Source organism: Bison bison, unplaced genomic scaffold, assembly GCF_000754665.1.
Source record: "Bison bison bison isolate TAMUID 2011002044 unplaced genomic scaffold, Bison_UMD1.0 scf7180017864373, whole genome shotgun sequence".
In the NCBI taxonomy this organism is placed as follows: Eukaryota; Metazoa; Chordata; class Mammalia; order Artiodactyla; family Bovidae; genus Bison; species Bison bison.
The window spans coordinates 7406677-7420489 of NW_011494945.1; the positions used below are offsets into that span (position 1 = coordinate 7406677).

At 38.1% G+C, this 13813-nt stretch overlaps 1 protein-coding gene across 1 annotated transcript in view; it reads left to right on the forward strand.

The window, feature by feature from the left end:
* SNX3 (sorting nexin 3) overlaps positions 1 to 10296 on the forward strand; it is a 48237-nt gene extending 37941 nt beyond the window's left edge. Inside the window, exons 3-4 of the mRNA XM_010856646.1 lie at positions 7927 to 8051; positions 9533 to 10296. Of these exons, the coding sequence (XP_010854948.1) occupies positions 7927 to 8051; positions 9533 to 9638 (231 nt within the window). The 3' untranslated portion in view covers positions 9639 to 10296. The remainder of the gene's footprint in view (positions 1 to 7926; positions 8052 to 9532) is intronic.
* Positions 10297 to 13813: the final 3517 nt, after the last annotated feature.

Here is a 13813-nt window from a genome sequence, read left to right on the forward strand (position 1 = left end):
AAAAGTACACTCAAAAGACTAGCTTGTGCTTCCTTCTGAAGCATACTAAGATAGAAAAAGAAGGAAATCTTTCCTAACCAGATAAATGTGGCTGGATACAAGAGCAACATATACAAGTCATAGCATTCCATCAAAAATGGAAAAATAGTTTTACTCTAAAGAATATCCAAGTATAAAATGTTTCCAAGTAAAACTGAAAGTATAAGGCCCATGTAAAGAAAACCTTAAAACTTCATTGAAAGGCAAAAAGAACACCTTATAAACAGAAATACTACATTCCTGGTTTGGAATATTCACTTCAGAAGATTCATGTACTCTATAAATATTTGTGAGTTCATTCTATATGTTATGTGAGTTGCAGATAGAGCTGTGAACAAAGGAAGGTCCTCACTTTTTTGGCACTTTATTGGGTAAGTCGGGGTGGTGGTGAAAAGGAAACCAGAAAAAAAATAGAAAGATTATATGTCAGGTGGTAATATGCTCTAAAAAAAATCTAAGGAAAATAGAGAGTGCTAGTCTCATATAGGATGGTCAAGGGAAGGCCTCACTTAGAGCTGGCATTTTAGCAGTAGACCCAACAGAAATAAGGCAGTATCTCCTAACTTATTTATAAACTTGTGAAATTCTAATAGGAATCTTAATGGAGTTCTTTATAAGCTTGAAGATAAGACTTTTAGTATCAGAGAAAGTGCAAGAATAGCCAAAAATTATTTTTACCAGTGATTTAGCACCTGCAGACATCAGCATATGTTAAGGCTGTAGTAATTAAAACAGTATAGTATTGCTTTGTTGTTGTTGTTTAGTCACCGAGTCATGTCTGACTCTGCAACCCCACGAAATGCAGCACGCCAGGCTTCCCTGTCCTTCACTATCTCCCTAAGTTTGCTCAAACTTCTGTCCATTGAGTCAGTGATGCCATCCAGCCATCTCATCCTCTGTCACCTTCTTCTCTTGCCCTGTCTTTCCCAGCATCAGGGTCTTTTCCAGTGAGTTGGCTCTTCTCCAGTGAGTTGGCTCTTCACATCAGGTAGCCAAAGTATTGGAGCTTAAGCTTTGGTATCAGTCCTTCCAGTGAATATTCAGGGTTGATTTCCTTTAGAATTGACTGGTTGGATCTCCTTGTTGTGCAGGGGACTCTCAAGAGTCTTCTTCCAGCACCACAATTTGAAAGCATCAGTTCTTCAGCATTCAGCCTTCTTTATGGTCCACTCTCACATCCATACATGACTACTGGAAAAACCATAGTTTTGACTATATGGACCTTTGTTGGCAAAGTATTGCTTTAGGGATGAGCAAATAGATTAGCAGAATGTCAGAGAATTGAGAAGCTAACCATGTGTTTATTGGAAATTTAGTTCATAACAAAAATAACTTTGTCAATTAGTATAGAATAGGAATTTATATTCAGCAAATAGGGTTGAAACATGTGGCTGTTTGGGAATAAAGCTGTATAATTTGCTATACAGCAAATTATAAAATTTATATACAGCAAAATATAAATTACAGATGGTTTGAATATCTAAATGTACAAAACAAGTTAAGGAAGTTTTAAGTTACAAAGAAGAAATGTTTTATGACCATAGGGAGAAGTGTCTTTTTTCCCCCCACCTTTATTGGAGATATAATTGACAGATAACATTGTATAAGTTTAAGTTGTATAACACAATGATTTGATACATGTATATCTTATAAAATGATTACCATAATAAGGTTAGTTAATACATCTATCACGTCATTGTTTTGTTGGTGGTGGTGGTAACATTCAAACTCTGTTTCTGTTAGCGGATTTTAAGACTATAATACAATCTTGTTAACTGTAGTTACAATGCTATAATAGATCTCTAGAAGACCCCTTGAAGAAGGGCACGGCAGCCCACTCCAGTATTCTTGCCTGGAGAATCCCATGGAGAGAGGAGCCTTCTGGGCTATAGTCCATGGGGTCACAGAGTTGGACGTGACTGAAACAACTTACGACAGCACAGCACACAGATCTCCAGAACTTACTCATTCTTTAACTGAAAGTTTGTACCATTCGACCAATATCTCCCTATTTCCCCTACCCTCCAACCCGTGAAAACAACTAATTTATTAATACTACTCTCTGTTTCTATGAGTTCAACTCTTCTAGATTCCACACAAAAGTGGGATCATATAATATTTGTCTTTTTCTGTCTGATTTATGATAAGAAGTATCTTGATAGGCTTTTGACTTTGCTTAACATAGTACCTGGCCTACTGGAGTGTTTAATAAGCATTCCATAAATGTATATGTCACTTTTTTTCATGACAGCTTTATTGACATAACTTACATGCCATACAATTCACCAGTTTTTACATTCATTTATTTTTGGCCCTGGGTCTTCATTGCAGCGCATGGGTTTCTCTAATTGCAGCGAACGGGGGCTGCTCTTTGTTGCCACGTGTGGGCTTCTCATTGAGGTGGCTTCTCTTGTTGTGGAGCACAGGCTTTAGGCTCTCAGGCTGTAGAGGATGGGTTTAGTTATTGTGGTGCACAGCCTTAGTGCTCTGCGGCATGTGAAATCTTCCCCAGACTAGGGATCGAACCCGTGTCCCCCACACCAGCAGACAGGTTCCTGTCCACTGTGCCACAAAGGAAGTCCACAACTCACCAGTTTAAAGTGTATTAATTCTTAATTCTTACCATTAAGTCTAATGGTTCTTAGTATATTCAGAGTTGTGCAACCATTACTACAGTCAGTTTTAGGACATTGTAATCTCTCTCTAAGAGAAACACCATACCCATTAGTGATCATTACTGATTTCTCCTCACCCAGCCTTTCACAACCACTAATTTTCTTTCATTATGGATTTTCCTGTTCTGGGCATTTTGTATAAATAGAAGCATAGAATATGTAGTCTTTTCTGTCTGGCTTTTTTCACTGAGTGTGTTTTCAGGGTTCATCCTGTTGTATTGTTAATCACTACTTCATTTATTTATTCTTTTGTATGGATATATCATTTTTTATTTACACATTTATCATTGGCAGACATTTGAGTTTTTCCTGCTTTCTGACTATTGTGAATAATGCTGCTGTGAACATTCATGGACAGGTTTTTGCATGGACATGTGTTTGTATATCTTAGCTATATAACTCTTATATCTCTTGGGTATGCTCAAAATTCTCCAAGCCAGGCTTCAGCAGTATGTGAACCGTGAACTTCCAGATGTTCAAGCTAGATTTAGAAAAGGCAGAGGAACCAGAGATCAAATTGCCAACATCCGCTAGATCATTGAAAAAGCAAAAGAGTTCCAGAAAAACATCTACTTCTGTTTTATTGACTACGCCAAAGCCTTTGACTGTGTGGATCACAACAAACTGTGGAAAATTCTTCCAGAGATGGGAATACCAGACCATGTGACCTGCCTCCTGAGAAATCTGTAGGCAGGTCAAGAAGCAACAGTTAGAACTAGACATGGAACAACAGACTGGTTCCAAATCGGGAAAGGAGTACATCAAGGCTGTATATTGTCACCCTGCTTATTTAACTTATATGCAGAGTACATCATGAGAAATGCTGGGCTGGATGAAGCACAAGCTGGAATCAGGATTGCTGGGAGAAATATCAATAACCTTAGATATGCAGATGACACCACCCTTATGGCAGAAACCAAAGAATTAAAGAGCCTCTTGATAAAAGTGAAAGAGAAGAGTGAAAAAGCTGGCTTAAAACACAACATTCAGAAAACTAAGATCATGGCATCTGGTCCCATTACTTCATGGCAAATAGATGAGGAAACAATGGAAACAGTGAGAGACTATTTTCTTGGGCTCCAAAATCACTGCAGATGGTGACTGCAGCCATAAAATGAAAAGATGCTTGCTCTTTGGAAGAAAAGCTATGACCAACTAGACATCATATTAAAAAGCAGAGACATTACTTTACCAACAAAGGTCTAGTCAAAGCTATGGTTTCTCCAGTAGTCATGTATGGATGTGAGACTTGGATTATAAAGAAAGCTGAGCGCCAAAGAATTGATGCTTTTGAACTGTGGTGTTTGAGAAGACTCTTGGACTGCAAGGAAATCCAGCCTGTCAATCCTAAAAGAAATCAGTCCTGAATATTCATTGGAAGGACTGATGCTGAAGCTGAAACTCCAATACTTTGGCCACCTGATGTGAAAAACTGACTCATTACAAAAGACCCTGATGCTGGGAAAGGTTGAAGGTGGAGAAGAAGGGGTCGACAGAGGATGAGATGGTTGGATAGCATCACCGACTCAATGGACATGAGTTTGAGTGAGCTCCGGGAGTTGGTGATGGACAGGGAAACCTGGTGTGCTGCAGTCCATGGGGTCGCAAAGAGTCGGACATGCCTGAGCGACTGAACTGATATACCTAGGAGTGGATTTATGGCCATATGATAACTGTTTAACTTTTTGAGGCATTCCCAGACTGTTTTCCAAAGTAGCTACATTTTCCCCAACAGTGTATTAAGGTTCCACTTTTCTCCATGTCCTCACCAACACTTAGTGTTAGTAATTTCTTTATTATAGCTTTCTTAGCATGTATGAAATGGTGTCTCCTTGTGGTTTTCATTTTCCTGATGCCTAATGATGATCATCTTTTCAGGTACTTATGTATCAGCCATTATTTTGGTGGAGAAATTTTTTTTTCAGATCCTTTGCCCATTTAATTGAGTTTCTTTTATTATTGAGTTGTATATAGAATATATTAAAAAGAAGCTCTTAGAAGTCTCTTATTATATTTACAATTTGCAAAAATCTTATCCCATCCTGTGGATTGTTTTCACTTGATGATGTCCTTTGAAGCATAGTACTTCACTTTTAACATTAAATCAGTTTTTTATTTTGGGCATTTAACCTGTGTGAAAGTTGTATTTTCATTAGCATATTCTTGAAAGTCCCTTGGACTGCAAGGAGATCAATCCAGTCAATCTTAAGGGAAATCAACCCTGAATATTCATTAGGACTGATGCCGAAGCTGAAGCTCCAATACTTTGGCCGCTGACTCATTACAAAAGACCCTGATGCTGGGAAAGATTGAAGGCAGGAGGAAAAGGGGATGACAGAGGATGAGATGGTTGAATCGCATCACCAACTCAATGGACTCATTGAGTCCATTGGACTCAATAGGTTTGAGCAAGCTCCAGGAGATAGTGAAGGACAGGGAGGCCTGGCGTGCTGCAGTCCATGGTGTCACAAAGAGTTGGACACAACTGAGCAACTGAACAACAAAATTGCTAAGAACAGTTAATCAAGTTGTTTTGTTTATATATTACTACTTCTACTTAAGATCTGTTATACTAGATGAGAAAGTTGGTGACATTTATTGTGTTTATTAGTCATTATGGTTTAATTTTTCAGCTTTTATTTCAGTATGTTTTCACTATATTATGCTGGCCAGATATCCTCCTGTCCTCATCTTGACCACATATACATACATATCATCAGACTCCTGACTTTTTAAATTGGTGTGAGAATTCTAAGTAGATCTTTTCAGACTGCTTAAGCAAAAATAGTTTGGTGTTGAAGATCTTTGTTAACAAACCACTTATGATTTTTGTAGGTGATTAATCCTGTTGCCTACAACATCACCATCCAATTCAATGAGTATTTTGAGTATTAGTAAAAGTATGTCTCTGTTGATGATAATACACAGTAATCTTTAAATTCCATGCTAAATTCTTCCCTGAATTAATGGTGGTCATTTCTTTAATGCACTAGTTCTAGATTCCTTTTTTTAATAATAGCTTTATAGATATAGATGTTTTTCCCTGCCCATCATATAGCTATTCTGTTGGAGCACAGCTAGTGGTCATAATCCGGTTTTCAGTTGTAGTTACCTGCAGGTTTCAAATCTTCAACTTGACAAATGGTTTTATAATATAAGGGGGAGACTTAAGATTGCTAAAGCAAACTTATGATGACAAATCTTTAGATGTCTTAATCACTGGCACCTGGGAAGAGTAGATCTAGGAAGGAATTACAAAGTTTATGTAGGGCATTGGTTTTGTGTTTCTTTTTTACTCTTTGTTTTTTGTGCATGTGTAAGAAGTTGTGTAATCTTTCCCTTTTTTACCTTGTTGAATTATTGTTTTAGGATAGAAACTCTCCATCAAGGGTTTTAGATTTTACCTCTTGAATATGTATAATTTTATTACTGGTGTTTACTGTTTATATTTTTTCTTATGTGAATTGTTTGCCTACACCTTTTCTCTGTTTTAATGTAAGATAAGGATTCACCTAAGTGGTTAGTCATTTAACAGATATTTGAACTTCTTTGTATGCCCAGCTTTCCTTAAAATAACCATAAGAAGCCTGAGACAAGGGTCCGTGGTTTGAAGGCATTAATAGGATAGATTGGTGGCTCTCCAGGAGGGGTAGTTTTCTCCCCCAGGAAGACATTTGACAGTGTCTGGAGACCACTGTGATAGTCACACCTATCTGTGTCGAGTGCCTACTGGTGACAATCTAGTGGGTAGAGGTCCGGGATGCTGTTGAATAGGTATTCTACAGTGTACAAGAAACCCTTCCCCCCAGTACATTATGTAGTTCAACATGTTAATAGTGCCATGGTTGAGAAATTCTGGGATAGAGAACCTGACAAACCTGTGAAATAAATAGCTAGGTACTATTTAATTCAGGGGCATCCCAGGTGACTCAGTGATAAAGAATCCGCCTGCCAAGCAGGACACACAGGTTCAATCCTTGCGTTGGGAAGATCCCCCAGAGAAGGAAATGGCAACCCAGTCCAGTATTCTTACCTGGGAAATCCAACAGACAGAGGAGGGTTACCATCCATGGAGTTGCAAAGTGTCAGACATAACTTAGTGACTAAAGAAACAGCAGCAGCATTTAAACAAATATTTGAGGTCCAGATAATTCCTAGAAGAGGGAGATCAGTCATAAGTTGTCCCTCAAGGAAAGCTAGACTTTGACAGGGAAAATTTGGGATGTTCCTTTATTGTAGAAGAAGAAATGACAGGTCTTTGGGGAAAGGTAGGATAATGGGTTTGTGAGAAAGTTGATTGTTTCTTAGCCTAGTAATGCTGCTGCTAAGTCGCTTCAGTCGTGTCTGACTCTGTGCCACCCCATAGACGGCAGCCTACCAGGCTCCTCCATCCCTGGGATTCTCCAGGTAAGAACCTGGAGTAGGTTGCCATCTCCTTTTCCAATGCATGAAAGTGAAAAGTGAAGTCGCTCCGTCGTGTCAGACTCTTAGCGACCCCATGGACTGCAGCCTACCAGGTTCCTCCGTCCATGGGATTTTCCAGGCAAGAGTACTGGAGTGGGGTGCCATTGCCTTCTCCAGAAGAGTGGCAACAAGTAGTAATTATTGGTTATTTTGTCATTACCTCAAACACAGGCAGGAAAGATTATATGCAGATAGTGTGAAGTGGAAGAAATTGACCACAGAATTCTTATCTGCCCATGCCAGAAAGAACATTGTTAATATTTTACTTCCTCATTTAATTGGGAGTTCAGATCGATCTCTACAATTACCATTGTAATAAAGCAGTGTTCTCGCCAAGCAACATCAAAACTGTTTGAGGGGCATGGTAGCCTTTATTTCAGTGTTGCTTATTCCCTTTGTATACTTGTGCTTTGGTAAGTCCAGGAAAAATGAAAATTAAGCCATTGAGGAGCTTTGGTCTGATGGACTATTCTGGCATTTTGTTTATCTTGCCTCCAAAACACTAAATCATTTTTCAGTGTATTTTTATTGAGTCCCTTTTATATTATTAATTAATTATAAATTATTTATAATTTACATTATAATTATAATATAAATACATTATATATATTTATATTATGTATATTTAAACTAGTTTGACAGTAGGATAGCTCTCATAGTGAAGATATACTTTGTCTTCGTGTTGTGCTCTACAAATTTTCCCATTTCAGCCAGCATGTTGTTCAAGAACTTTCTTACCATGTTTTAGGTTGTAGTCCCCCCACTCCCTGGGAAGGCATTTTTGCGTCAGCTTCCTTTTAGAGGGGATGATGGCATATTTGATGACAATTTCATTGAAGAAAGGAAGCAAGGGTTGGAGCAGTTTATAAACAAGTAAGTGCTTTCTGTTCCTCAAGGTCTAAGAATGAATAGTGTTCTGAGATTCTTTAGGTGACTGCTAGTAATTTTTTTTTTTTTGCTAGTAATTTAGATATCAAACTAATACTACTTTTTCCTTTTGGTCATCTTCTAACTTTTTTGTATCATTTAAACAAAGTAAAAATATATAACAAATTGAATATTATGTGCTAAATATTAAACTTACAAGTGATATGAGTATCTTTTTGTTGATCTGAGTTTTGTATGTTTTTCTTGGTTAATTTATGCCAATTACATATAAAGTTACAGCATTTAAAAAATAGTTTTACTTATGATTCTTTTTGATTTAAGGTATGTTCTAGCATGAACAATACACTTGCAGTCATTTTGTTTGCAGATGGAAGGTATTATCAGCATGTCTTGTGCAAAAGCTGCACATTTTACATTTTCATGGCAAAATATATACTTTTGAAAATGTAAAAGATTGTATCATTTATCTTTTACTTTAGAAACTTCTAATAAAATCAACCTCTAGCTTTTTTTATTCCTATTTAAGATACAGTGTTTTGTTTTGTTTTGTTTTGACTGCACTTCTCAACTTGCTCAATCTTAGTTCCCCAGCGAGGGATTGAACTATTCGTTTCCCCAGCAGTGAAAGCACAGAGTCCTAACCACTGGACCACCAGAGAGTTCTCTAAATATAGCTGTTTTTTAAAAGCCAAAATTATAGGAAGAGTTATGCCTGCAAAGGGCTCACTGTAATTGTGCATTTGGCCTTAAGTTTGGCCACATAAAGTCAAATCCTAGAGAATACTGTTGTGTGAGCTTATTTATTAGCAGTACTTTTTTATCTAGTAATTTGAAGATCTGTGAGTGGTAAACAGGGAAAGTTACACAAAGCCCTTAACTTTTAGTTATCTGATATAGCACACAACCTTCATTGTCTACTTTCTTTTTGGAAAAGGCAGTGCTAGCTTGGAAGTTTTTAAATTCTGAAATAAAGTCTGGTTGCCCAGTCTGGTTTTATATTTGTTCTGATAGAAACCTTGAAAAGCAAGCAAAAAAAAAAAAACAAAAAACCCAAAATTGCACATTTGTGCTTGTTTCTTAGTATATGGGGATTTTATTGAACTTGTGATCCTATATCTCTTTCTTCTTTAAAATGTATTCTTTGAATCAATGACATTGTTTCACTTTTAACATTAAAATTCATTTAGGTTTCTTACGAATTCACCAACTAATATATAAAGAAGCTATCTGGGTACATATTGCCAGAGACAGTGTAAAGCTAGTGATTAAATGTTTTCTAAATTACCCTTACAGACAGAAGGAAAGCAAATATATAGTTACTCACTAGATAGACCATAGCTCTATGGGCTGTCCAGAGTAACACTGTTACTAAATTGTTCATGTTTCCTAATCTTAAAATGTGTATGTTTGGTCCCCCTGCCCTGCTTTTATAAAAATTGGACTGAACTTGTATTTTTTATTTCTAGGGTCGCTGGTCACCCTCTGGCACAGAATGAACGTTGTCTTCACATGTTTTTACAGGATGAAATTATAGATAAAAGCTATACTCCATCTAAAATAAGACATGCCTGAAATTTCACAAGAAGGGGCGGGAAAAAAAAAAAAACTTTCCATGACTTAATGATTCATATGCACCAGTGAAGAAGTTCTAACTAACTTTAGCATGCTGCACAAAAAACTGGTATAATATGCCTTCAGTATACTAACACTCATACGCTCAATTTTGTTTTGTTTTGTTTTGGCAGTTGACAAGAAGTTAATTTGCTTTAGTGAAAAATCCCTCATTCCAACCTTTCTATATAAATAGCTCTTTCTTGCTGTTTTAATGTGGTATATACTCTAGCTTCACAAACCTGTTGCTCCAGTATAACCTGCAGTGTCCTAACTAAACTTACTCACTTGGTCTTACCTGCAGTTTTTTGTGTCTTGTTTGCTTCTTGAATCCAATTAATAGAATATTTCTCTTACCCCTTTTTAATATGTGGTGTCACTTGACCTAATTTATGTGTGGAAGCACTACACATTGGTTTCCAGTACCCTACACGTAAGATACATGCTTGTATGCAGAGAGTATCTCCCTTCAGGCTTGTAATACCCTTCACATGGAAGATCAATGAGGGAAATCTTTATATTCTGTATAAAAACAAAATCAAATTTATATACTAAAATCATTTGTCTAAAAATTTAAGTTGTTTTCAAATAAAAATAAAAATGCATTTCTGATATGCACTGATTGTGTTGCCTCTGGTTTTTCTTTTCTCTCTTCAGAAGGCTTTCCTACTTAACTCACTTGCTGAGAGGGATTATTTACTAATTATATACTTCTCATTCCTGTAACTCCATTCCTCTTTAAACAGTGGTGATATCAAATATTCTACTACCCTTTGAATGGAGGTATTTTATTTTACACAACAACAACAAAAATGTGATGTACTAGAAAAAGCATTCCTTAAAGCTTATTGAGTCATTATGAAGCACTTTGTGTATTTGGAAAATGCTCATATAATCTAAAGTCATTCTATTCAGAAATCCTTTTAAGATAAGTCAGTAGCATGCCTCCTATTTTTCAGAAGAATTTTCTTCCTAGCTCATCTGAGTGACTTATTTAAACAAACTTAGCAAGAGTGTAATAACATTTTCTTAGCAGATCCATGCTTTCTAATTTGGTTTAGGAAGTGGCACATTTTCTCCTCTTCTCCTCTAACCAAGGGAGAGGCCCTCAAACAGTGTTCTAGCCTGACTTGTATAACCAGAAAATGCAGGAAGGATTCCTTGCTGCCTAACTTGTGTTGCAGCCAGAATGTGGTCTCTAATTTGAATCTGTACTATATCTGGTGGTTTGGAGACCCATTGTGACCTAGAGTTAAACTCCAAGGTAAGGAAGGTTTTCCCTCACACTCCAGATGTGTCTCCTATAGAGACAGATCAGTCCATTTCAGAGAAAACCAGCTTAGGCCTTGACCTAATACCCAGGATGTCCCCCAAAGCAGATCGCTGTCATAGGAAGAAGTCAAAGCTGCCCTAGTATGTTTTATTGCTTATATATGTCACAGTTGCATAATACTGGACATTTCAATTACTGTAAATTAAGGTACAGAATAAATAGCATGTGAATTGTGTTTCACTGAGAGCAGTAAAAGGTGGTCAGTAACATCAAAAGTTTTCGGTATGTAGTAAAATTGAAAGTTTTTGGCATGCAGAACAGAGTTAACAGTAGCTTTGCTAAACTCAGTAATTCCTCCAAAGTATGGGTGATTTTGCCTCCTGGGGAACATTTGGCAATATAGCAAGACTTTTTTGGCTGTCACAACCGGGAAATGCTACTGGAATCTAGCAGGCAGAAGGTTAAAGATGCTACTCAACTCCATACAATGTACACAGGACTGCTTCCCACAACAGAAAAATGTCAACAGTGCTAACGTTTCTACTCAGTGTGGAATTCTTTTTATTTTAATCATTTATAGACAAGAGAACAGTGTGATTTAGGATTGGTTGTACTGGCCTTGCTTACTTTTATTTATTTATTTATTGGCCTTGCTTACTTTTAATCTCTACAATTTCCTTAGGGCAGGCATGCTTTTAGAAAGTTGAAGGTTTAAAGTCAGATGAAAGGTGATTTATTCTAGGTAACGTGTTTTTACCTAATGTAGGAGGATATATCTCACTGTTGTTTCTTAAAGAACTGAAACCATGGTCTGCATTAAAACAATATCTTTGGACTTCTATAGTGGTACAGTGGTAAGAATCTACCTGCCAATGCAGAAGACACGGGTTCAATCCCTGTTCCCAGAAGATCCCACATGTCACAGAGCAACTAAGCCTGTGAACCACAACTGTTGAAGCTTGTGTGCCTAGAGACTGTGATCCACAACAAGAGAAGCCACCACCACCACAAGCCCACACACTGCAACCAAGAGTAGCCCCCACTCACCACAACTAGAGAAAGCCCACTCAACAGCAATTAAGACGCAGCACAGCCAAAAATAAAATTTTTTTAAAAGCTCCAAAAAAACTACACCACCTTTAACCCTATGAACTAAAAGTGCAGGTGCTGTCAACTCTGGTAACAGACGTTTCTAGAAGCCCGTAAAGAGTCTTCCTAAAAGAAGGTGAATTGGCAGTGAGTTATGCAGCAAGAGTCTCCAGCTCTGTCCTCTCAGTAAATTATCACCTTGTCCCAATTTCTGCCAGATGTAAAATTTCAACAGCAGTGGTACTATTGGTAACTTAACAATTGTTGAAGACCAAATGTAAAATCCACAGAACAGCAGTTCCTGAGACATATAAAGGCTTAATGATAGTTAGCTAATGGCAGTGGGAATCACAGATGAAGCATTAGCCACAGCAAATGATACCACTAAGCCCCTGGCAGTTCCTGAATAGGTTTATCTGGTATTTGGTTTCCTGCTGGGCGGTTCTGCTGTGGTGACCCTCAGTAGTGATGATGACCTCTGGGCTGGATACCGGAGAGCATCTTCTTTTTATTACATCCTTTTTTTTTAACTCAGCCCTCTCATTAAGGGCCATTCCTGTGCTTCAGCTTGCTTTGCCCGTTTTGGATGAATATAGCCAATGAGAGGAGAAGGCTCCTCGCCCGTAAGTCTTTACAGATAAAATTTGTTTAAGGTGTGGATGGACAGAGAGCTTAGCACACTGCCTGGTTTATAGGTTAACTGCTCTGAGTGCTCAGTTCAGTCGCTCAGTCATGTCCGACTCTTTGTGACCCCATGAATCACAGCATGCCAGGCCTCCCTGTCCATCACCAACTCCCGGAGTTTACCCAAACTCCTGTGCATCAAGTTGGTGATGCCATCCAGCCATCCCATCCTCTGTCGTCCCCTTCTCCTGCCCCCAATCCCTCCCAGCATCAGGGTCTTTTCCAGTGAGTGAACTCTTCGCATGAGGTGGCCAAAGTATTGGAGTTTCAGCTTCTGCATCAGTCCTTCCAGTGAACACCCAGGACTGATCTCCTTTAGGATGGACTGGTTGGATCTTATTTACAGTCTTCTCCAACACCACAGTTCAAAAGCATCAGTTCTTCGGCATTCAGCTTTCTTCACAGTCCAACTCTCACATCCATACATGACTACTGGAAAAACCATAGCCTTGACTAGACGGACCTTTGTTGGCAAAGTAATGTCTCTGCTTTTGAACATGCTATGTAGGTTGGTCATAACTTTCCTTCCAAGGAGCAAGCAAGCATCTTTTAATTTCATTGCTGCAATCACCATCTGCAGTGACTTTGGAGCCCCCCAAAATAAAGTCTGACACTGTTTCCACTGTTTCCCCACCTATTTCCCATAAAGTGATGGGACTAGATGCCATGATCTTAGTTTTCTGAATGTTGAGCTTTAAGCCAACTTTTTCACTCTCCTCATTCACTTTCATCAAGAGGCTTTTTAGTTCCCCTTCACTTTCTGCCATAAGGTGGTGTCATCTGCATATCTGAGGTTATTGATATTTCTCCCGGCAATCTTGATTCAGTTTGTGCTTCTTCCAGTCCAGCGTTTCTCATGATGTACTCTGCATGTAAGTTAAATAAGCAGGGTGACAATATACAGCCTTGATGTACTCCTTTTCCTATTTGGACCCAGTCTGTTGTTCCATGTCCAGTTCTAACTGTTGCTTCCTGACCTGCATATAGGTTTCTCAAGAGGCAGGTCAGGTGGTCTGTATTCCCATCTCTTTCAGAATTTTCCACAGTTTATTGTGATTCACACAGTCAAAGGCTTTGGCATAGTCAGTAA